At 38.1% G+C, this 24949-nt stretch overlaps 1 protein-coding gene across 2 annotated transcripts in view; it reads left to right on the top strand.

Annotated features, from left to right (window-relative positions):
* tmem132e (transmembrane protein 132E) overlaps positions 1-24949 on the top strand; it is a 389634-nt gene that overhangs the window by 352845 nt on the left and 11840 nt on the right. For both annotated transcript variants that reach the window (XM_028466769.1, XM_028466767.1), the window contains exons 6-7: positions 7802-8007; positions 17097-17376. In XM_028466769.1, the coding sequence (XP_028322570.1) occupies positions 7802-8007; positions 17097-17376 (486 nt within the window). The remainder of the gene's footprint in view (positions 1-7801; positions 8008-17096; positions 17377-24949) is intronic.

Genomic DNA, 24949 nt, shown 5'->3' on the forward strand with positions numbered 1-24949 from the left:
AGGAAAACTCCGTCACACTGTCTCCTAGCAACCCCAGTAGAAAAACACAATTGACGTGTATAGACGTCATTGGCAGTCAACGTTACTAAACCAAATTACGTCTGTAGACATCAATGGCAGTCAATGAGTTAACCCCGTGGATGTCGACACAGGTTAAGGAAAGATCTTAGGAGACTTCCTAAAGGAGTTAGGAAAAGGCCATCCTGTTGATTTGACAATCAGACGCACTTCCACTAGGTGACGTAATAATCAGACGGCGGTCATTTCCAAAAATGGACTACTAAGAGCATTTATAACACTTTCCCCTGTGCCTCTAATCGTTGATATATCTCAAATATCACAAGGTTTGAATATAAATCAAAGGAAAACAGGCTACCAGGCTACGAGGAACAAATGTGAAACTAAAAATGTTACATTGAGAATGGTTGCTCACACTCACCGTCCACTCAGAAATCAAACTGAATCCAAAATAAGTATGATTTTATGAAATTGTTACATTTATGCAAGATATAGGCCTACATAACATTGTAGGCATACACATGTACAACCGCATAAAGCATTCCTAGATAAATCCACTATGTTGAATAAAACATAATGTGGCTAAAAATGTCTCTGATCCCCTTTTCTTGATCGACAGTCAGTTATAATCTGTTAATATGGCTTGCATAAGATATAGGTTTTAGATTATTTAAAGTTGTTCAAGGCATATTGTTGCATTGGTAACTTACATAATATGCTTCCCTTTTCAGTCTTCATGAGTTTCTGTGAGCGCTCGGATGAGCGGGTCCCTTTAAATTTAGTCACCGCTAAGAATTGTGGGGTACCATTATCTGCATCAGTGTTGGAAGAGAATTGGAACGCTCCTTTTCATGGCCACCACCTAAACACTACTGAGGGTTAAAGAAAAGTGGATAGGAAAGCAAATTGGAGAGACTATTCAGACTCACCCAAAACCACTATCACGTCTTTCATAATGGAAAATAAACATTCTGTTATATTACTGTACACAAAATAACAAACAAGTGTGGAGTACAGAGATGGCTGCTCTTATTACTGTAAGGGCCAAAAAAAGTGATTGCTTTTGATTCAAGGGCCACATTATCAGCATTAATGTCAGCATTTTGAATAAAGCATTAATACAAGAAAGAACAAAGGGTTTGTTTGTTTTTGTTGTTGTTTTCTAGTTGTTTTTTTTAGTTCAATTGTTTAGTTTTGTTGTTGTTGTGTTAGTCCCTCCAGAAATGTGTAATGTTGTGATTGCAACTATTGATGCAAATTCAGCCAATCCCCGTAATTATGTCCGATCACTACAACATTTTGGTCATTTTGACCAATCTGACGAGGCCAACGGTGTATTTATTTGTAATAAAAGGTCCAGACAATTCTTGGTTTGTCAGTAACTGATAATAGAACATCCTAATTTTAGCTTTCAGCAGCATCCTGTTGTATGATTTATGAAGTCTGTGCAGCGGGCTGATGATGTCAGAGAAGGAGCTCATGCTCAAACATACATGTACTGTATGTAAACAAACAACATGACACTTTCTCTCCTGGAAATCTGCATTTATTCTATGTTCATCTTTCATGCTGAGATGCTGAGTTAGGAACAGACATTCACGTATATCAGTATGAACCCCATAAGTGGAACATCGACGTAAGATATTTGGTTATAATGAGAGGTTGTAATAATTGCTGCCTGTTTAGTTAGTAAAGTGTAACAGACTATAGTATTCCGTGGATTGTTTAATGAATGAGGAATCTCTCCATGTAGGTACACAAACTGGGGGCCCCTAAACAGTGCCCTGCACTGGGCCCTTACAGAGCTAGAAACAGCATTCGTCGTTTCTCACTGTCCGATATGGACGAGGCGCTGAGCCGTGTAATATTAGCCGTGTTCCTGCTTCACCGATTCTGCCGTGGAGCGATCCACACTGATTTGGATCGAAGCTTTGGAGCTGAGGAAATATGTCGTCTCGTTACAGTTCAATGAAATCTCCCTGAGGACTCAGAGAGACGGGAGTTTGACGGACGAGCGACACCTCGTCTCTGTCACTGAGCTCATTGATCTTCTTCCAACATCGCTCCACTCTGTGCTAATTAGATCTAAAGCTTAAATTCAGGCTTTGTCAGAAAATGTCTGATGCAGCACCTCAAAATCTGACGCTAACAACTATGTTTCATTTATAAATAGAAATAATATAAACATGTACATACATGAAATAATGAAAGGTGTTAAAAAACACTATATGATCAAAATCCACAAAATAGGATGTGTGAATTAAAAGAAAACACTATGTATTATGACAGAAATAAAAAGAAATAATTAAAGGAACACTTAAAAATAATCAGTTAAAAATCTTTAATTTGATTACGATTTTGAAAATAATATTGAAAGAAAAAAAATTTAATGTAAAAATGATGAAAAAACTCACAACTTCATTCAACTTTTGTGTATGTGTGCACATACGTGCGTGTGAGTTACACACTTATATACTGTATCAGTGTCACATTTTCAGTGCAGATCAAAATTGTAGTGACTCAAAGATGTGAGCGGTTAGCAATGTGTTTTTGTTCATGTGTGTATTTTTATTTTGTTATTTTGTGTATTTGTTTTTTATTTTATGTGTTTTTGGAGTTGTATTTTTGTTGCCTTTTTGTAGTTTGTGTGTTTTTTGTTATTTTTATTACTTTATTTTTGTTGTTTTTTGTGTATTTAGAGTATAGAGTCATAGAGGACTATTTTGGTCTTATTATTCTTATTTATGTATTTTTGATGTTTTTTGTATTTCTTGTCCTTTTGTGTATTTTTGTTTTCATTTAGTGTTTCTTGAGTCCGTTGTCCTTTTGGACTCATTTTGTGTTGTGTTTTTGTTTTATTTTTGTGTGTTTTTAGAGTTATTCTGTGTATGTTTGCTGTCTGTGTCCTTTAAGTGTTATTGTGTAATGTTGTTTTTTATTTTTTTAGTGTCATTTGTGCGCTTGTCATAATTCTGCATGTTGTGCTTCCATGTTCCTTCCAAACTCTGTGATACTTGTCGAGACACAAGCTGCTGTGTGCAAAGGATTCTTTAGTGTGAATTAATTCAGGTAATCTTATGGAATGAATGTTTCTGCCTTCGCAAACCCGGCTGCAGCTTGTCCCCATGATGAGTCTCCGCCCAGGCAATCTGCTGGCACGGCGGCGGATGCCACAGCGCATTAGCGGCCGTGTGACGCCGTGCGGCGCCTCTGTGTGTGAGAGCTGTGCTTCACGAGCCCCTCGGGCCACTGACACCCACAGTCGCTAACAGCTTCTGACTTGCAATTAGCCAGCCAAGTTTATCAACAGGAGGTGTGTGTGTGTGTGTGTGTGTGTGTGTGTGTGTGTGTGTGTGTGTGTGTGTGTGTGTGTGTGTGTGTGTGTGTGTGTGTGTGTGTGTGTGTGTGTGTGTGTGTGTGTGTGTGTGTGTGTGTGTGTGTGTGTGTGTGTGTGTGTGTGTGTGTGTGTGTGTGTGTGTGTGTGTGCGTGCGTGCGTGCGTGACTAGAACAGTGCCCGTCTGAAGTATGTATTCATATAGTGGGAGGAGCTTAAGTAGAGTTGTAAATAATGGCCAAATGAGTATTGTGTGTTTGAAGGTTGGATGTACAAAGAGGTGTACTGTACATACTCTGTAGTGTTATAAAGGGCTATATTTGCAGGTGCAAAGTAAAATAGTGTGTGCGATTTCCCTGGTTTAGTTCTATGGGACAATAGCACGATAAACGTTTGTTTTTTTTACTCATTTATATATATTTTTTCATTTGGTGTATTTTTCTTTAATGTATGTTTTTTGGAGCGTGTAGTTTTGTATCTTTCTGTTGTGTTTTTGGATTCAAGGATTCAAGGATTCAAGGTTCTTTATTGTCAAATATGCCCCATGTTAAACATACAGCACAGATGAAATTGCAATCCCCCCCAACCCCCAGTGCAAACCTGCAGTGCATAAAAAGAGCACTTAAAACACACAACAAACACACAAAAAAACAAAAAAAAAAACAACTAGCAATACTATACAACAAATAACTTAACTAAAGACATACGGACAACAAATAACAAATAACGAACAACAATGAGGTAGAATGTGGATAAATTACTATGAGGTAGAATATAAATAAATTACAGTATTAATAATATAAACAGAGTGCAGATGAAGTTAAAAAGTGAGGTAGTGTGCAAATAGCATAACAATACAATGACGGCTGTGCAGAGTTTAGGGTGCGTGAATTAGTGGAGCACGCAGGGGGTGGAGGTGGAGGGGGGTGATGCCAGGTCCTGTAGGGGCAGACTGTGGCAGGATGAAGGGGTGGGGGTGGAGGGCAGAGGGGGCAGAGGGGTGAAGGAGGGGTGAGCATTTTTTGTATAATTACTGTTTTTTGTTGCCATTGTAGTGTGATTCTGGAGTCATTTTGTGTATTTTTGTATCTTTTTTGGTGTAGTTTTGTGCATTTCTGTTGTCATTTTGTGTATTTTTTTGTATAAATATTTAGTTTTGTGTATTTTGAGTCATTTTCATATTTTTGTTGTTGTTTGGTGTGTTTTTCTGTCATGTATGTTTTTGTGTGTTTTTGGAGCCTTTTTGTATATTTTTGTGCATTGCTGTTGTCGTTTTGTATAAATATTGTTTTGTTTTGTTTTATTTTACTCATTTAGTATATTTTTATTATAAATACCTTATGTGTGGTGAGGGCATGCGTGTGTTTGTGTGCTCCCATGAAATGTTTGAGACGCTGATAACCAAACTCCATAGCCAGTGTAGTGCCAATCAGAAAAGTAACAAAACTGAGCAAAACGAAATGTAAAGCTCCAAACTACAAGTCAATTAAAATATTATCTACAATTCGGCTGTTTTGCTGCTTTATAGATAGATACTTGAATTTGTATACTTCAGGTATAAAAACAGACAAAAACAAAGAAGCAACATAGTATAGGAATACGTAAAACAAAAAAAACAACTAGGCAAGCAGCCAAGATGGTAAACCAGAAATGATAACAAAATAATAAAATGTTAGAAATAGACATATTGTAGTTAGTCGTTAACACACATCCATATATTGATAACATATATAAATTCTCCATAGAATCATGTGTAAAGGTAAGGTAAACAAAAATCCTAATGACAAATAATAAAAAATAATAGAAACAAAAGGAGGTACATTATAAATCTTCTCCATCCAAAACTTTGATATATAGTATGAGCCCTCGTTTTGATGGATCCTTTTAAGATGACAAATATTTATGAAGACATTTTCATTATTGCATTTACGAAAAGCCGTAAATAATTGGTGAGAAACATCAATACTAAGGTCAGGGTTCCCACGGATCCTTAGTCTTAAAAGGCATTAAACTCATAAATGTAAAAGTAACGCTTTAATTGTCATTAAAATGTCTTAAATCAATGTTTCAAGAGTCTTATATTTATGATTTATTTATGATTGTAGGTAGTCTCACATTTCAAAATAAATGGTAACATTAATGTTTTAACTTTTGTTAATGGTTTTTATTTTTTGTATTGTTGTTGTTTTATAGATTTCTGGCTATTTTTGTAGTCATCTTGTGTGTGTGTGTGTGTGTGTGTGTGTGTGTGTGTGTGTGTGTGTGTGTGTGTGTGTGTGTGTGTGTGTGTGTGTGTGTGTGTGTGTGTGTGTGTGTGTGTGTGTGTGTGTGTGTGTGTGTGTGTGTGTGTGTGTGTGTGTAGTGATTTAGATGATTTTAGTCGGGTTTTTTGTGTATTTTACTGTCATTTTGTGTATTTTATGTGTTTACTTTGGCGGCCTCCCTCCCTCCCTCCCTCCCTGCAACCACAGGTTGATAATTATTCTATTATCCCGCCCTCCGCCCAGTTATGATGAATCCTCTTATGGTAAAGACTAACCACAGATTAGGTGCTCTGAATACAAAACCAGCTTCCGCCCACCACTCAATCTATCTTTAGTGGGAGCACAGAAGAGACTATGTTTAGGCCCAGTGCTGGTCATTATGTAGTGCTAATGGGAGAACTGGTATTTATCATCACACGCGTGGAAATGTAGCTTCTGCTCGAAACAACTGCCTTCAGTTAACTGTTTATCAGCCAATGGAAGCTGTTTGTCACTTCACAAAGAAATGTTGGCTTCCATTAGTGGTAGAGTAGGCAGATAGATAGGGTTACGTATTTATGTAGATGGGTAGCACATAGATTGAGGGTTGCCTTTGCATGATTCTGGTATATTTATATGTTCATTAATATGCACTGTCCCTTTATAAATAAATAAATGAATAAATAGGTAGATTTGAAGGTAGATAGGGCAAGACGCAATTGAAACTCAGCTCGATAAATGATAGATACTTGTTATATCTAGTGTGGAGCAAAACCCAATACATTATTGTTATTATTATTATTATTATTGTGCACTATACAGTATATTAAATCGTTGGATATATAGATATATATATATATACTTGATTGATACTCAATAGACATCCGTTATAAACATGATACTCCATCATACTCTGTATATGTGCAATGGGAACTTGTTAATATGCAACACTGGATATTATCTCAATGTATTATTGATACTCCTTAAATGCGAGATAGGCAATCAAATATATACAATGTATTTGAGATACAATATAAACATCTATATACAGTATGCCTAATGGATTTTGTGCGTGATCACTAATAGACACCAAATAGATACCAAATATTGGTTTAATGTTTTTAATAATAAAAATGCACTTTATATTATATTTATTTTAATAAATCTATCAAAGCTTGACTTTTTTTTGTTCATGATAACAGTAATAGGTCAAAGGTGTGGTATATTTTAGTCACTCAATATAAAATCTCACAGAATAAAATCATTGCGTTGAGATTTCACTATGAATAAAAGTACACACTGCAGAGTCAACATGATCATTCTTACGTCTAACCTCTGCAGCGGTAAATGATGTGTTTGCAAACTGAGGCCTGCAGAAAGGTGGCATTTGTGGAAATGTTTATTTGTGTGCCGAAAGTGTCGGGATCTAAAGTTCATGTGAAATGTCACGGTGCTCTGCTGTATGAATTCCATGTTTGGCTAAAAGCTCTCTCCTGCTGTATCATTTGTCTGTGTAATCGTTGGTAGATGATTATGATGAGTGTGTTTGTAGCTCTGTGGTGGGACGTGGGGTGGATGCATAATGTTAGTCACAGCCACAGAAGGGTCGCACAGTCTCCTGTTCACGTATGTGAGATAAATCATGTCAAATCATGTCAACTCTAAAGAGTCATCTACAGCAGAGGTTCTCATCACGGGGGACACTGACCTGTTTTATGTCGCCCTAAAGCATTTGCTTGGACCCATTGGTATATAGTTTTTTCCAACAATATCTATTTATTTTTTTTCCCTAGTTTCTGCCTTTGTTGTCAAACAATATCTTGTGCAATATTTTCTGGATAAATATGTTTTGTTTTTTTGGAAAATCCACCAAACTGAACCTCCATCAGCCCTTCTTACAGAAGGGTATAAAAAACATTAATGTGCAAAATTACCGGTACTTAAAGACAAATATGTTTTTTCTGATTTGTGCTGATGTTTGAGACATGTTAAGATAAATATGGCATTTTTTTTCAGTAGCAAAGGGACAAGGGAGCATTAAATTAATGTGTTTTTCAAGAATTTATGTAGAATAAAAAGTGACTAATATTTGTATTATTGTTTTATGTTTTAATAAATCATATGTTTACTTAGCGGAACAACAACTATAGAGTTCAACACACCTGATTTAGACACTTCCTGACTCCTGACCCTTGTGTTTTCCAGGTGTCCATGAATTGCGACTACGTGTTTGTGAATGGGAAGGAGACGAGGGGCTCCATGAATGCCCGGGTGATCTTTAGCTACGAGCATATGAGTGCGCCGCTGGAGCTCACCGTCTGGGTTCCTAAACTCCCCCTACAGGTGGAGCTGTCCGACTACAACCTGAGCTTCATCAAAGGCTGGAGGGTCCCCATTCTGCCCGACCGGAGGTAGGTGCCAGCACTGGGAACGTCCTTTATGATGTTCACATAGTTTTTGGTTATTTGTGTCTGTGCATTGATCTGTGTGTGTCTGTATTAACATCCATGTGCGTGTGTCATCAAACCGGGACATTCTATTAGCTCTCTCTGTGCAGGCCACTTTTGTAACACATTTGGCAAATACGATCTGTAACTTTTAAGTACCGCTAGAAACCAGCAGTTGTCGCCAAATGACAGACGGAGGGTCTGTCATTTGGCAAACTTCACAATACACATTCTTTTATTTATTTTTTTTATACTTTTTTAATCTTATATCATATACGTTTCCCAGATAAGCAGTGTTTTTTCTGTTTTCCAATTGAAAATCTTAATGGCGAAATCTTGTTCTTGTTGTGAGATAATTGGATATTTACGGGGAAATTAGAGCGAGAGCTTCAGCATGTCACATTCTGAGCGAACAGGACCACTACACTGCACCTGGTTTCACTCCACAGGTCCTGGACCAGGTCTTCACTCACAATAGGACTGTTTAGGTTTATTTCAGCAGTTTTCAGGTTCTGCTCCTGTTTTCATTTTGTCTGTGTAAGTTTTTGTAACAAGATGCTCACGTTTAGCCATCAACACACACGGAAGTTGATCACAATAAAAAAAGGAGCACCAGTAGATTAATTAGACCACAGAAAACCACTGTTTGTCTGGCTTTTGATTTTTCTGTATTTCTGTTTTGGTTTTAAATTAGGAAAACAAAATAACCACACAGTTTATTTGTTATTTTAATTCTGTTGTGAAAGGAAACAGATTGTGTACTGTTGTGTTCAAGGAGAGTGTTTGTCTGCTCCACCTTTGATGGAATCTGCCTCACTGTCACAAGAAGCCAAGTCATCATCTAGTATCCATAGAGACACCTTGTAACTAATCAGCTTTATTAGTTTAAGACAAATTGCGAGTGTTCATTCCCCTCTTCATCTTCTGATTTTTTTTTTTAGCAGCAGTTTCCTCTTCCTCTTTTTCTGCATTTTTGGAGGTGGTTTGGTTGGCAAACAACGTGTCTTATAAATGCGTATTTTATTAATAAGTTATATGGCTTGATTAAATAGCGTATATGACATATACGTTACAGTTATATAATTATATTATATGTTAAATAATTGAAAAAGTGTATTATGAAGTTTGCCTTTGATTGGCGAGTCTGTCACTTGGTACCAACTGCTGGTTTCTAGGGATATTGGATGAGATACAAGTACTAAAAAGTTACAGATCGCATTCGTCAAATGTGTTCCAAAAGTGGCACGCACAGAAACAGCTAATAGAATGTCCCACACATACGGATGTTAATACCGACACAGATTGGATTACACACAGTAAACTTTGTTTACAAATCCAAATTCTACACACACGGATTGAAACACACACACAGATCATTGTACAGACACACGGATTGTATTATGCACGCACAAATAGTTCTGTTACAGTAAAGGCCCCATACTAAATCACTACTCTGTGCATTTGGTAGTGATGTATTCTTATATTGTGTATTGGAAAAAAAAAAAATGCTAAAAATTGTGGGATTTTGAGAAAAATTTGGTTGGTAGAACACCTTTTAAGAACAACGCACACATTTTTGCAACAAAGAAGGCCCTTGTAGAATTACAGAGATTCAGCCCCATGACTTTTCAAGACACATACTGTAGTATACCGGTAATCTTCATAATATAAAAGTGGTTTTAATCATTTTAGAAAAACACCTATTTTGATTGATTTGGTGTATTTTGCTCTAAACTGAGATTGCTTTTATTAAAGAACTTGCCAAATTGGTCCAACTGGGTATCTTTTACTCATAATTACCTTTTACCAAAACACAAATTCCTTCACTTTTTTATTCATTTATTTATTTATTTATTTTTATTTTTAAATAAACTCAAAAATTCACAGAATTAGCCCTATAACTTCCCAATCTTCATTCATGTTATAAAACTAACCTTTTTCTACCAATTCCACATTTTTACATTTGATCGGGAACCTTTGAAAACCTCTTACACATTTTAACACATCAGTTGTAATTCTGTGACTTCACAGGACATACGTATATTGTGTCTCTCTAGGCATCTTTTTTTGGGATAACAACTTTTTTCACAATACACAAAAGCACAAAGCACTTCTCAAAACAAACAATAAAACAGAAGCTATTATCGTATATCTTTAAAGTTATAGTGCTAAATAGTTGTATTTGTATGAGTTTGCCAAGAAATATGCCAGATTTTGTGTGCTTGGGGTGTTGTGAAAAAGGTAGTAATACATAGTAAAAGAAGATGAGTGAGTAGGAAAAATGGCTCTTTTTATAAATATTACGTATTAAATTTGTGATTAATTTAGTGCAGAATATGCCAAAGTAGTTTGAAAAAAATGGGGTATTTTTATTGAAATATCAGAACCACTTTGATATACTAATGATTTCCTATAAGTGTGGGATTATAGCATTCTGCTTATGAAGTTTCTTCTGAATTGCTACCAGCTTTCTAAGAAATGTGCAAGAATTTGTGTTTTGCCATGTTGTGATTTTGTCTAAGATAAAAAATCAAAGAGAACACATGAATCACGGTAATTTGTAAATGACTGAATGAGACACTTCCAGATTTCTCAGTTCCTCCAAATTTACAAATGAAATGAAACGCCCCAATTTTTATGTCACAGAAATGCTGTAATTTCCTATCGCAAGTTGTCAGGACTCTCCACATGCTCTAACAAAATCACACAAAACATTCTAGAAAATTGGTTGCAAAACAAACTAATTTTGACCTAAAAAATCCAAATAGTGTTGATATGCATGACTTATTGCATGGATATTGGAGGTAACTTAAATACATTGTTCGTAAGTGATGCTGTAATGATGAAATTATTTTTTTCCTTAAAAGTAATCTGAATTTTTCTGGCCCCTGAACCAAAGTCGGTATGACACCCCTGATCCAGAGTAAAATATAGATGCAGATCCCCTTAATAAAGGTATTCTGGTATATATTTTGTCTGTGAAGGCTTTCAGCCATCCAGCTCATGTTCATTCTCAGATTCTGATCTTCTTTTGTGAAGATTTCCTCCCTGTTCTGTGTATTTGCGTCTTAGCCTCATGCAACAATGAAACAAAACATTGACTATGTGCCTTGCATTAAACAAACAAGCATATCACTCATTAGATTACACATTGGCTGCTCTAGAAGCTTCATTAGTCTCCTTGGAGAAGGCAGTCATCTTTGTTTGCAGCAAAGCACTAAAGGGAAAAGTAAATAATATCCCACACTCAATGTAAATTCAAATGACAGCATGCCAGAGACGACGGCTTCAGCTGCAGCGAAATGAGTTCCAGTGTAGACACTGGAGCAAAAATGGCTCACAAGGGGTCTTTGATTACTTCCTTCTCAGCAGAGCATGTATATGTAGTGAAAATAGGCTGAGGGAAGCACAGAGCGAGCAGTCTCAGAACAACACAGCATGTGATTCACGCCGGCCGTTTGATATTCAAGGAAAGCTGCAAAACAAATGAGTGTCGGACGAGATTGGCTGGTAAACAAAGGCAAATCTGAAAGCTCCAAAGTCTGATGAAAGCATGCGGCGAGATTCTTCCTCTGCAGGATATAATGGCTCTGCCTTTAGCTAACAGAATGAATGAGTGAATGACGCTGAACTGAGCTTTTAAAAGACAGTTAACATGTCTAAGGAAAACACAATCGAACGCCCAATACAATCCAATGCACTTTTGTGAAAAATGAGGCTACATGAGATGACCCTCTCTGTATTCAGGCTGAGCACAAACAAAGTCCATGCACACCACCCATGGACACAATAATGCCTCTGATATACATTCAACATGGGGTTGTTCTGTTAGCGCTTTGTGCAAGACTGGAAGAATTGTATACATCATTCTCCAACGAGGTCCTAGTTCCTTTCTTTATGCTCCTAACGGTGATAACGCACCGCTACCAATGCCCACAGCGGCTGGTGCTGAGTAAGATGATTCATAACTTAGAAAATAAGGACCAAAATGGTTGCTGCTATAACACAAATTGTAATATTTTCTGACTAATAAGGATAAATTGGGCATTTTACCTCAGCACATCCGTCGATCTGTGTTAAAACCATTGTTTTAATTAAAAAAATGATGTGATCCAGTATGTCGACCAACTGTGATGTACATTATAATTCATCTTTCACTTTTAACAATGGTTGTCAGTGTGTTAGAGCAGTGGTTCTCAAACTTTTCAGCCCGCGACCCCTAAAATAAAGGTGCCAGAGACCGGGTACCCCCACTGTACCTGAAGGTGGTTGTACAAACGTGAAAATTGAAGAACAGTCATGTGGGGACAGGACCATCTATAAGGGGGGATAAAGGGGAGAGCTTTTTGGGGCCCATCCATAAAGTCATCAAAATGATGGTCCATTGTTCTATGAATCTGTGATAACCACATTCATCTATTTATCTGAGTAATATCCACTGTTATCCAGGAGCTTTATTATTATTTAGGCCAGGGGTCCCCAATCCTGGTCCTCAAGGGCCACTATCCAGCATGTTTTAGATGTTTCCCTCTTCCAACAAACCTGATTCAAATGATTAACTCATCATCAAGCGCTGCAGAAGCCTGATAACAATCCTGTTCATTTCAATCAGGTGTGTTGGAAGAGGGAAACATCTAAAACATGCTGGATAGTGGCCCTTGAGGACCAGGATTGGGGACCCCTGATTTAGGCCATAGTATATAGTCATCTTAAAGATGGAAATCCTTGTTTTAATCGGGAAAAAATGGGTTAAAAATGACTAGAAATGGTGGAAAAGGTGGTGAAATGGGATTTGAAAAACCAAATATGATGAAGTAGCAGAAATGGGAGTAATGTCTAGTGCCTTAAAAGGAGCAAAAATATGGCAAGAACAAGTGATGAAAATAGGTTAAAATATGGCGTGTTTGGTGTAGTTGCGGAAATGGGTTAAAATTGTTCAAAAAATGTTCGTAGTTTCTTAGAGGTATCTGGCAACCCCCGCCAAGTGGCTTGCGAGCCTAAATGGGGTCCAGACCCCAAGGTTGAGAACCCCTGTGTTAGATAATCAATTCTGTTTTGTTATTTAGTATTTATGATACTGTTACTGTCCTTGTTTTCCATCTGTGGTTTGTTTATCATCAGTCGATTAAACACTCCATCACCATGTTTTTATCAGCGTCTCATCCACACCGTGACACTCATTTTCTGACCTTGAAGTTTCCCGTGCTGCCACAACATTAGGGCTTTATCAGGGGAAGCAACATTTCACACTGAAGCCCCTCAGGCTGGGAGATACCATTCATGTGATTGCACGACTCCTCGACGAGATGCCGCCTACACAAGAACCAAATCCCCTGCAGGGATGGACTTGTTTCCAACACACAGCGACACTATCACATAGAGAAGCTTCAGTTGTTTGGGATCGTTAGTGAGACAACCTGCAAATGGCCATTAAAACCAAAACATGTTTTTTTGTAGTTCAATGCTAGGATTAGTGCCAAAGAATCAAACCAAGGACTTTTTGATCTTGGTTTACTGTAGAAGCAGCTCAAAGGACGACTTTTTGGACACAACACTAAAGTTGTCTTTTCACCATGTAGACAGAAAGGCGTAGGTGTTACCTTAAACAAACCCTGCTGCTAACAGCTGCGGCTTGAGGTTGCAGGTTGTGTTCCTCGACCTTGCTCTTGTTTGTTTACCGTTGTGATGAAGTGCCGTGCTAATGAAGAGAACACTGTTTACAAAGGACTCTCAAAGCCCCATAAATACCGCCTTAGAGCAAGACAGGACGCCAGAGGTGATGTGTAATTCTGCACATGAATCATCCAAAAACCAGAATAATCATCCGTGTTATTGGATTGTATTCCCATCCTCTCTTCTTTTCACAACCTTGACGTCTGAATTCTTGCTCGTCTTCACAGTCTAACCTAAGACATGTGAATGAGGAATCTATTTAAAGTCTACCTTTTGTGATCTTTAAGTACAAGTTCTATTAAAGATAATAGGAGAGGTTCAGTCAGGTAATGTCCATCATAGTCTTTGTCGATTTGCCACGGGTTACAAACTGCTCCCTCCTTAATGGGCGTGTGTTTACAACGTTGTTTTAGATCAGCTGCACTTCTTCTGGGGTATTCCCTTGTGGTAATCACTAAAAGATTCTCTCCATCTCCTCCTCCAGCACTTGCAGTCTCTTCGTTTGATGTCTACTGTAATTTTTACAATAGGAAAAATCCCCCCTCGGGCAAAATGAGATGCCCCGCAGGGCCGGATTTGACCCATAGGTCCTTAGGTTGACACAATCATCTGTGCTCTTGACGTTTTGTGCACCTTTGACCATCGTGACCAGTTTGGATCCTTCTGATGAAAGTCTTTAGGAAGCTTTATTATTGCAATGGAGGAGCTCTTTGGGGTTCAGTTAAAGACAGAAGGCACAGGTGTGGATAGTTTTCTGACTAAACGTAAAGGTTGGTAAGTGTTCTCTATCTCCTCCTTGCTTCATCTTCTCCCTGTGGCGTCTCCTTGTTTTTCCAAAGGGACACGTTTTGAACCCTCGGCCTGCAGTGGACTTTCACCACAGCGCTGCAGAATTGCTCACTGGCTGCATTATCCAGGAACACGCAGTGGAAAAGAATAAAAGTGCAATCGGGCGTCTCGTGTGCTTGGAAGCCTCAGCTTGTATCACAGACTCTTATAGGAACTGACAATATTCTGTGGAGGAAGAGGAAATGAAGTCAGCCGTACTCTCAGGTGCAGATTTTAGGGGAGTAAACTCTGGCTGACCTGAGCTGGCAGCCGAGAATGAAACAGAACAAGTTTTATGTTCTGGTCGGGTTTTTCCTTTGCCTCTAACCCAATAAGATCTCAGCCTCAGAGTCTGCTGCGTGGTTAACATGCTTACCTCCAAAACACAGCCGCACTTCCTGTTGCTGTAACTTATAGACGCTCGCTGACGATCTGATCGGAGACGAGAAAGCCGTGGTTTCTCCTGCTTACATTTCAACGTTTCTCATCATCTCAGTCCTGGAAAAACTAGTGAGTTATCATGTTTGTGAAGAAATATTTCAGAAATATGTACTATAATTGAAAAATATATAACTATAATTAAAAAATATATAACTATAATTGAAAAATATATAAACTCAGGATGATTAAAGTAGCAACTAATGAAAATACTTTAATAGATCCAAAATGAATGAAATGAATTAAATGATGACATGATTTAGTTTAAAAATAAAAATAACAAAATAAAAGGAAATTTATATTAAAATAACTATTTTAAATACATGTGTATGTGTAATATTTTTAATATAAACCTTTGTGTTTTGTCTCGTGGAAGTTTGTAAACAGGGTTAGGCATAAAAAGTATGCACTTCAGCCTAAACCCTTTTGGTCATGCTGTGCACAAAATTATAGAAATGTTTTGTTTAATGTTTAATGGAATGAAATGACCAAATAAAAACAACTACTACTACTACTAAAATGAACCCAAAAATCCTCCTGTGACCCATTTTAATTTGTTTTAATGCAGAAACACAAAGTTTTCTAATTACAATCCAGTTAACAGCTGACAACAAGGGCCGTAAAATTACAGCTAATCAATAGGAAAAAACACACACAAATGAAAAAAAAGAAAAAGTACTCAATAAAAAAAAGAATGACAAAAATACAAAAAATGTCTCCAAAAACACTACAGTGAGATTTCCACAAGAGGGAAAAGATCTCCTTATCGCTCAGCTGGACTGCTACAGGAATCTGAAACAGCCACTGCACACACTGTCAGAAAAATACCCAAATTTTGAGTGTGTTTGCATGGACTGTGAACAGTATCCAAACTTTTGCCTCCATTATCACGTAGGAGTAGAAGATGAATGTGGTAGACTCTCTGAAACGGTTCCCAAATGCTAATTTGGATGCAAAGGAGACCCATACACAAGATTAGCGTAACCTTGTAGGTCAATTAGCTCCATTGTAATGAATGTGTCATAACCTCATCAGCCATTAAAGCCTCTTTTCATCCGTTCCAAAGGAGCTGATTTACCAAACCTCAGGCACAGCAGTGATAAATCTGTGACCTGCAGAGGGAAGAGCCAGTGGCATCACGGTGCATGTGTTCAGAGGGATGAAGCATTAGATTGTACAGGAGTTTAAAGTTAGAGAGGAACGGAGAGTCAGGAGGTCTCTATCAAACCCTGTGATGACCCCTTTGAAGGTCTACGCTATGGCAGAAGAAGGACAATGTGCTGTTACATTATTTACAAATTAAAAAATGGCTACACCAAATTTAGCATCATGCTAATTTCTATCTGTATTCTTTAACTACCGGTTATCTTTGTTACAAACGTATGAGGAATAGCTCAGTTCCTGTTTTTTTAAAAGACATTTAAAGAATAGATTGGTTCTTGTCCTATGTTACATACATTTAAGTAATGAATCTGTTTGTCAGGGTTGGGGTCATCTACCATTTTCAGTTACAATTACATTTTTAATTATCCACAATTCAATTGCAATTACAGTGACCAGCATTTTTTCCAGTTAAACGGTAGAATTAAATTACAATTATTTTTTTATCCCCTATTTTTTGTCAGTATAAACCTCGGTTATAATTTTTTTAAATAATAAAAAGTGGGAGAGCTTGATATTTTATTAATTGTTAACTAGATATGTGTAGAACTGTTCATAAAACTGTAACATAGTTCCCAAGTTTGCGTTAAATTATAATTGACAATTTTTATAGAATTTTCATGCCAATTACAATTACGAAGTCAATTATCTAAACTCAATTACAATTTAAATACGATTACGACAGCAACTGATTTTTAAAATTACAATTATCATTACGCCATAATTGTAATTAATCACCAATTATTCAATTATGATTATAATTGACCGCAAACCTGCTGTTGGTTTTTACAGACCTATAAAGAATAGATAGGTTCCTGTCCTTTGTTATACGTGTAAAGAATAGATTTGTTCATTTTCATTTAAAACCATTTTTGTGGTCAAAGCTTAGAGTCAGAGTTAACATTGGAGACATTTCGTGATTCCCACAAACTGATGGTGAGTTTCTTTCCCAGGAGCGCCAGAGACAGTGATGCAGACGATGACGACGACGAGCGGCGGGTGAGTCGTGGATGCACACTACAGTACCAGCGCGCTCTGGTCAAGGTGCTGACGCAGTTCCACACCACTTCCACTGAGGGAACCGACCAGGTCATCACCATGATGGGGCCCGACTGGCAGGTGGATGTCACCGACCTCGTCCAGGACTCGCTGAAAGTGGCCGACCCCAGGATCGCAGAGCTGGTGGACAGGACAGTCCTCGTAGGCTTGGAGCTGGGATCCACAGTGCTAAAGGTACACACACACACACACACACTATCTTTTTTGGATCGTGACCCTGTTTCGATATCACAAATTTTTGGCAACCCTCGAAGACATTTTTTCTTCTACAATTACATTTTGATCATGTTTGTTATACTGTGTTACAAACACAGAGTACAGCCAGGATTAGTGGCAAGTTGTGCCAGCTTAGATATTTTATACTGCATTTAATTTGAACTTGATTTTTATTTGAGAAAGTTAAAGAATAGAATACAGTTGTTTAAGACTGTGTTGTGTTTTAGTTTAAAAAGAAAAATAAATGAAAAAAATCTTAATTCATTAAAAAAACACTTTTCATACAAATAATTCAGCTCAAAGTGCTTTTACAAAAAGGGACCCGAATTAAATTCCAGGCGACCTCAAATGGGGTCACAACCCCATATTTGAAAAACACTGATCTAGTATCTCCTTCCACTTCAAACAGCCCCTGTTATTCCACAGTAATGCCCACAGACAGCCTGTTGAGAGGCTGTATTTGGTGCTAATGTCTGTGTTTACCAGTATTCTCTCCTCTTTGTTCAAACCCTGTTTAATGGTTTGATTACATGTTTTTCTCACCCTCCAACCACATATTCCCTATCCCAGCAATTAGACAACAATGCACGTGTCACAAACCTGTTGTTCTGCCAATAAACACACATTGTCGCTGTCGCACAGAAGTCCTCCTTTCACTGTCCACAGAGCGTTTCTCAGAGTTTGGGCCTGTCAGGAGAAAGAAAGGCGGCCTGATGGATTCATACGATGATGCTCAGTGGAGGAGGAGAGATATGAGCTGTGAATCCATCATTTGAAACGAGCCGTGGATCATTCATAATCAATTTAACAGCACACGCCGCTCCCCAAAATGACACAGGACAAATGTAATAAAAGGCGGCGATAACAAAAACCTCATGAGGTTATTGATCTAGTTTTACCATGCAATGAGGAGGCGTTTGGTCAATCAAACTTTATAGATGAGAAGCAAAAAGTCCTTTACTTTTCTTCACTTAACACAATGTATAATGTTATCAAATGACGCTTGGTAAGAACACAACAATACATGAGTGTTAGAGCTTAAAAATGATAAAGTAACACTCTCTTCTATATTGATCATGTGCAGGCTTTGTTTCATTTCTAACAAGGTTTTGGGAGAGAAAAAAGGTCAATAAGCTTTTATGTAAACCATGCTGACAATCAAAACAAAAGCTCTAACTCAGACATCTGCAACCAGCCCTCAACACAAACACACAAAATGACAACACAAAATTATAAAATGACAGAAAAACACACAAAATGACACAAAACCACAACAGAAACAGACCAACCATTTGCTTTTCCCTGTGTTAATACTGAGATTAGTCATTATTAGCGATGTAACGATTAATCGTAAGGCAGTTAAAAATCGATTCATAGGTATCACGGTTGATATCGATTTTCTGAAAATTGAATCGCAGTACTTTTTTTGACCAGCAGAGGGCGCTATCCACAAGTGTAGGCGGCGGGCGGAGTCTGCTAATACTTTCTTTCTGGCTGCCTTCTACTCTTAAATATGTTAATAAATGATTCATTGCCCCTTAAGCACCGAAAGAATATCTGTAATATTACTTGAATATCTGTAAAAGTCACGTTTTTCTATTAGCTCTGTCTGCTAGCATAGATTCTCTTCTTCACTGCAAGATATCTGCATGTCAACCGACCACTGTGTTACCAGCGCCCTCTGCTGGTCCAAACAAATATGACGTAAATCAGTGCAATGACGGTTTTTTTTTTTTTTTAAGTCCAATTGTTAAGGCACAAAATACATTTTCAGTTGCACTTTTAAAAGAAAAAGAACTATTATGCAGTTTTGCATTGTTTATTATAGAACCAGAATTTAAATTAATAGGCTTCATTTTCATTTGTATCATTCCTTTATTTATTTCATTCAAGATTTATTTTGAGTTAAATTGCATTGTTTTGAATAGTTTCTCAATCGTATCGTGAACCCAGTATCGTGAATTGAATCGTATCGGGAGTTGAGTGAATCGTTACATCCCTAGTCATTATTATAATGCTGACATGAATGTTGATGATGTGACATCAAACAATGACATTTTAGTGGCTCACGCTGTGATAAAAGTTAGACTGAAAAATGACCTTTCCTCTCCATTGTTCACACAGATAAAGAATAGATCGGTTTCTGTCAAAGTCGTCTGGTGAAATGCAAAATAAGCATTTCGGTCACTGTTGGCACGTTTTACTCATTTCTTAAACCTTAAAAACATATTTTGATGATTTTATTGACAGTCTGTGCAGCAGCCATTTCATATTTATTCCAAGCGTGTTGTGTGACCAGCAATCAGTACTACATTTTATATAGCTTAGCACGTAGCAGTACTGGCTGAGCAGGGTCAAAGAATAAAGGGGTGGGGCTTTGCTTAGAATCATTTGGTTATTGTACTGAAATGAGAGCTTTTCAAGGTGATCTTATGGCACAGTTGAGGAGCTGTGTGAGGTCTCACAGAGATGACACTCGTCTGCAGCTTTTTTTACACATTTCCCCCTGAACGCTTCAGTCCATCAAGGCTCGAGTTAGTCTTTGAGTCTCACTTATTGGATTCAAATTGTTAAGTAAGAATAAGAAAAGAGAGCAACTTTGTCCCAGACTGAGTTATTCTGACATCAATGGACTTCCTTTCTTACGGGATAAGCTGTGATTTAAACCCCTTCACACTCCATTTCACAGGTCGACATAAAGGGAAGAATCCTTACAATTGAAGGAATATTAGCTCTATTTCATCCTTCCTGACCGCCAGAGGCAGTGCTTCAAGCACTGAATGATACAGTGTTGTATATGCGGAGGTTGAGTATTATTCCAACAATGTTGCATGTTTAAAGAGGTTTTTTAATGTATTTGTGTGCTCTTTGTTCAACATCACCTCTCTAAATAAAAACATTCACAGTTTAGAAAACATTAAAGTCCAAAGAGTGGCACAGCCATGTCCTCAGTGTGTTGAGATTGTGATAATTAAAATACATGATGAGCATCATCTTTCCCACCTCAGGACACACAAGAGCATCGTCTAATCTTTGACATCCAATAAAGTCCAAAAAGTTCCTCCCAGTCCATTTTTCTGTAGTGAACTTTCTGACTGGAGACGATAGGATGGTCAGTGTGTTTCAGGGGAGGGACCCTGTGTGTGTGTGTGTGTGTGTGTGTGTGTGTGTGTGTGTGTGTGTGTGTGTGTGTGTGTGTGTGTGTGTGTGTGTGTGTGTGTGTGTGTGTGTGTGTGTGTGTGTGTGTGTGTGTGTGTGTGTGTGTGTGTGCGTGCGTGCGTGCGTGCGTGCGTGCGTGCGTGCGTGCGTGCGTGCGTGCGTGCGTGCGTGCGTGCGTGCGTGCGTGCGTGTGTGTGTGTGTGTGTGTGTGTGTGTGTGTGTGTGTGTGTGTGTGTGTGTGTGTGTGTGTGTGTGTGTGTGTGTGCTTGAAAGGTGACTTGTTTCCTCAGGTGTCTTCTGCTCCAGTGCACGTGAAGTGCTGCTGAGAGCTGCAGCTTGTGTGAATAAATATTTTGTTGCCCCTTTCACCCAAAGCATGATTTAATGAAGCCACGTAAGGAGGGAAGTGCAAAGGTGTGGTGTTGGGGACGGTAACGCGGTGCGATGTGTGTGCGAGATAGAAGAAAAGTAATGAAAACATCTGGTATTACAGGATAGCCTGATAGCTCAGGTGTGTAGCACATGCTTCATTAACACTTTAAAGTGACTAAGAGAATCCCTCATGTTCACACCACCTTTCCTTACGTGTGCGTGCGTGCGTGCGTGTGTGTGTGCACCTGCTCTGCTGTCAGTGCTTTGGCAGGGGCTCACAGCGCCACCTGCTGCTCTTTGACAAGAATCATGATGATGATAAATCTTAAAGAGGCAACATTGCTCTGATTGTCCCACAAGATGTGAATTTACTGACATCACACCACAGGCCTGTTCTTGCTTCATGTCGTAAACAAGTTCAGATCACGGGGAACAAACTTTCCCAATCATTTTGAGAAAATTGGCCCCGATTCCATCCAGACATTTGTAGTTTTAATGGGTTTTATTGTGAATAGCTGTGAGAAACACGACTATATCAAAAAACGCTGCTGGCAGCGAGATAAATCTCCATGGTAACTGATGTTCCAACACTATCTTGGCTAAACTCATCCAGGGTGAAAAAAAGTCATTGGCTGCTGTTTGCACTGGTCGGGCTGTGAAGCTGTGTGATGTGACGACACACTGAGCAAGCACACAGAGACGCTCTGGGCGGCGGAACGTGTCTAGTGTGACTCTGCTCCTGCTTCACTTCCCATGCATGCAGCGCCAACGGCGATTTCAATCATAGGCCGAGCAGCATGGAGCTGCACACCCACGGATGACCTCCTCTGTTGCAGAGAGAGCTTCATTATTCACGAGACGTTCCTCTTAAACCTTCATCAGAGAATGGGGGCGAGTTTTTACAGGGAAAGGCTTCACAAACATCAAGTTTGTTCTCTTTTATACTTCACAGAGAACAAAACAACCTCTAGTTTATTGTGTGAGTGGTCTGAAATCTGATGTAGGCGTTGTTTGTTTTATTGTCCTCCCCCTAGGCAAATCAGCATCGTGTGTGTGTGCGTGTGTGTGCGTGCGCTGAAAACATGTGTCCCCTCGTGTTTCTCCTGTATCTGTACGAGCAGGAAAATGATCAACTTCAATGACATTTAGCGCTTGTAACGGTTTGTCTCGTGACCGTGTTATCCTGTGACTGGTTATAAACACAGATTTAGTAAACACTTAAAATCATCTGAAGTGTGTTTTTATAGTGTTGTGATTAAACAAGTGGTTCAGATTAATGTAAACACTGAGTGACAGCATTGAACGCTCACCTCTGCTGTGGCGCATCACCAGTTTAAATGATGACTAGTTGCTACACCAACATGTTCTTTATACATCAGCGACAAAAATCCTCTGTATTATCATGTAGCAAAGTTCTAGCCTCACATTTAAATTTGAAATATCACGGAATCCAAAATGACTCAGACTAAAAGCATTTGGTTTTAATTTAATTTGAATTTGAATTTATTGATCATTTAAAAGAGACAATGTGCATTAATAAACTGAGCCAGAGTTGGCCATAAGAGGCTAGTTTTCATCTGGTGTCCCTGCTCAGATTTTAAAAGGCAACCTAGAATGTGAAAGGTACTAAATACAGAGAGAATACAGCATGATAAAAGAGAACAATTTAACAAATAACAATAATTATTTAGGTTTGTATTATTTTATTTCATTTTTCATTCCATTGTAAGTCCTGAGTCCTTATTTTATAGAACCAGATGTTTGAGTTTTAGCCTGAACTTTAGTTCTTGGTATTTGCTAACAAAAAAATGATTCTGTATAATAGAATGACCAAAAAAAACCTGACAGTACTCTTCTGCTCCACTCTAATTTACAAAGTGCTTCATGCTGATCTGTCCCAGGATGCTCTGTGGGAAGTAAACCTGGGAAATCAGCCTCTGTGATGAAGAAATAACTAATCTGAGGAAAGAATGAAAAGTAAATTGCAGCAGTTGATCAGAAAGCTCACAGAGGAACATGTTACCAATGCTCTCAAACCAGAGGAATCCTTAATCTGCCTTATTACTGCTTTTGTTTTCCTATTGCGTTTTTGTCCTCAGGTTAGATTGCACTCTGAGAGTGAACGTGTTTTGGCTTCCTGAGCGTTATTTCATACAGAAACCCTCAATATTCCTAGATTTTCTTTTGTCTCGTGATCCAGGATGAAGAGTTTAATGTGTGGCACAAGCTGTCCATCAATCCTTTACATAATTTTCCTTTTTGTAGAACTAACAAAAATATTTCTCATCCGTAGAATAACAACATTGTGTGAACATTAAAGCAGAGTTTTCTAAATCTGCTCCTCTTCTTTTTAGCATGAGGACTTAATTGATTGAAAGTTATTACATTTCCGTGAAATGCTGCTGGCAGGTGAAAGTGCTTTGATTAAAGGAAGCACAGTGTGGTGTTTGAAAGAGTTATTTTCTGTGAAAGGACTATTTTTCAACACATAATAATTAAAAACAGCCAGCAGTATAAAGGAGTAAACAAACAAAAAAGCACAAAAACAACACGCAAAATTACCAAAAAAAACAACACAACCTAATTCAAAAAGCAAAAACAAAAACATTTAACAAACAAAAACAAAGAAAGAAAGACAAAATTACCAAAAACAATATAGAAAAACTAAAAAGTACAAAACCAAAATCCAATTTAAAATAAAAGTAAGTAAGAAAAAACTACAAATACCAAGACGAACAACAAAAAACCTGAAAATAAAAATAGTTTTGAATGCAAATGAACACTGTCTGCTGCCTGATATTTCCCTCCCACTGACAGAGCAAAGGACACACAGATCCATCCATCTCCCAAACGCACAGTCTGGCTTTTATAGGTGGCCGATAAAGAGAGAAATATGAGCGCTGCGCCTCGATTCCTGTCATTAAAACACATTTTTCGGGACATCCTGATAATAAAATAATATCAAACAGCCTCATTTCAAAATGACAAATACAAGTAACTTTTCTTGCGTAGGTTTTTACTGTGCGAGTCGTTCTGGGTGTAATTTATACAGTGTGTGAATCTAAAATGACAAAGTCAAAGGAGAAACTTGCCCACAGCAGACTGGGAGCCTTTACGCACATTAGGCCCACAGAGGTTAAAAGGACATTAGCACAGGACGGTCTATCACTCCTGTAATCGTCGAGTGTGTGATTGGTGCGAGACGGCGTGCTGTAACGACGCCCCGATTCTGAGGATTCAGAGAGAGAGAGAGAGAGGTGAGGCTCTGAGTCATGGAGAGACTCACCAAAGAAATGTAAATCTGATGCAAGCAAACCATAGGACTTAGAAAACAGGTTCCTGTCCTCTATTATGGAGTTGCTCCTGTCAAAGTGAAATAAATAAATGTACAAACATAACCAAAATCATCCATGAAGGAACTTTTGATGTCTTGCAGTCTGTGCACGTTTCATCTTTCTAGGTGAGTGATAAGGAAACTTCAAGATGAATCTTTGCATTCCACATATTGTAGACGGTAAATGTTCTTTCTTTTCTGTATGTTTTCTTTGTGTTGTTAGCTTAGAATGTAGCAGCCCTGGATGGGCGGAGTCAAGGGGTAAAGGGGTGGGGCCACGCTATCAAATCAAGTTTTTAGTTTAAATTGTCTTCTAAAGATTAATAATGGTTTTGCTTCCTTTGTTGAGAACCTTTACTTTGAAAGGCTGATCGCAAACATCATGTGGTTAAACAAATGCTGTTTCATGAGATAATGGACACATCGTCACCTTGTTTTGTGATAGAATTAACCTCTACCCCAGGGGTCATCCACACGGTGCCTGTGGGTACCATGTGAGGTGCCCTCAGGAGCTCTAGTCACCAATTAGCTCTATCTACAATCTGAACTACTTTCCAGGATTCAAACTTACAAAGACGAATATATATGAGAGATGTAGTTACTAGTTAATACTTAGTAAAGTTAAATACTGGTGATAAAGTATTAACCATCTTTTAATGTTTATTT

The sequence above is a fragment of the Gouania willdenowi genome, chromosome 14 (genome assembly GCF_900634775.1).
Source record: "Gouania willdenowi chromosome 14, fGouWil2.1, whole genome shotgun sequence".
Taxonomy (NCBI): domain Eukaryota; kingdom Metazoa; phylum Chordata; class Actinopteri; order Blenniiformes; family Gobiesocidae; genus Gouania; species Gouania willdenowi.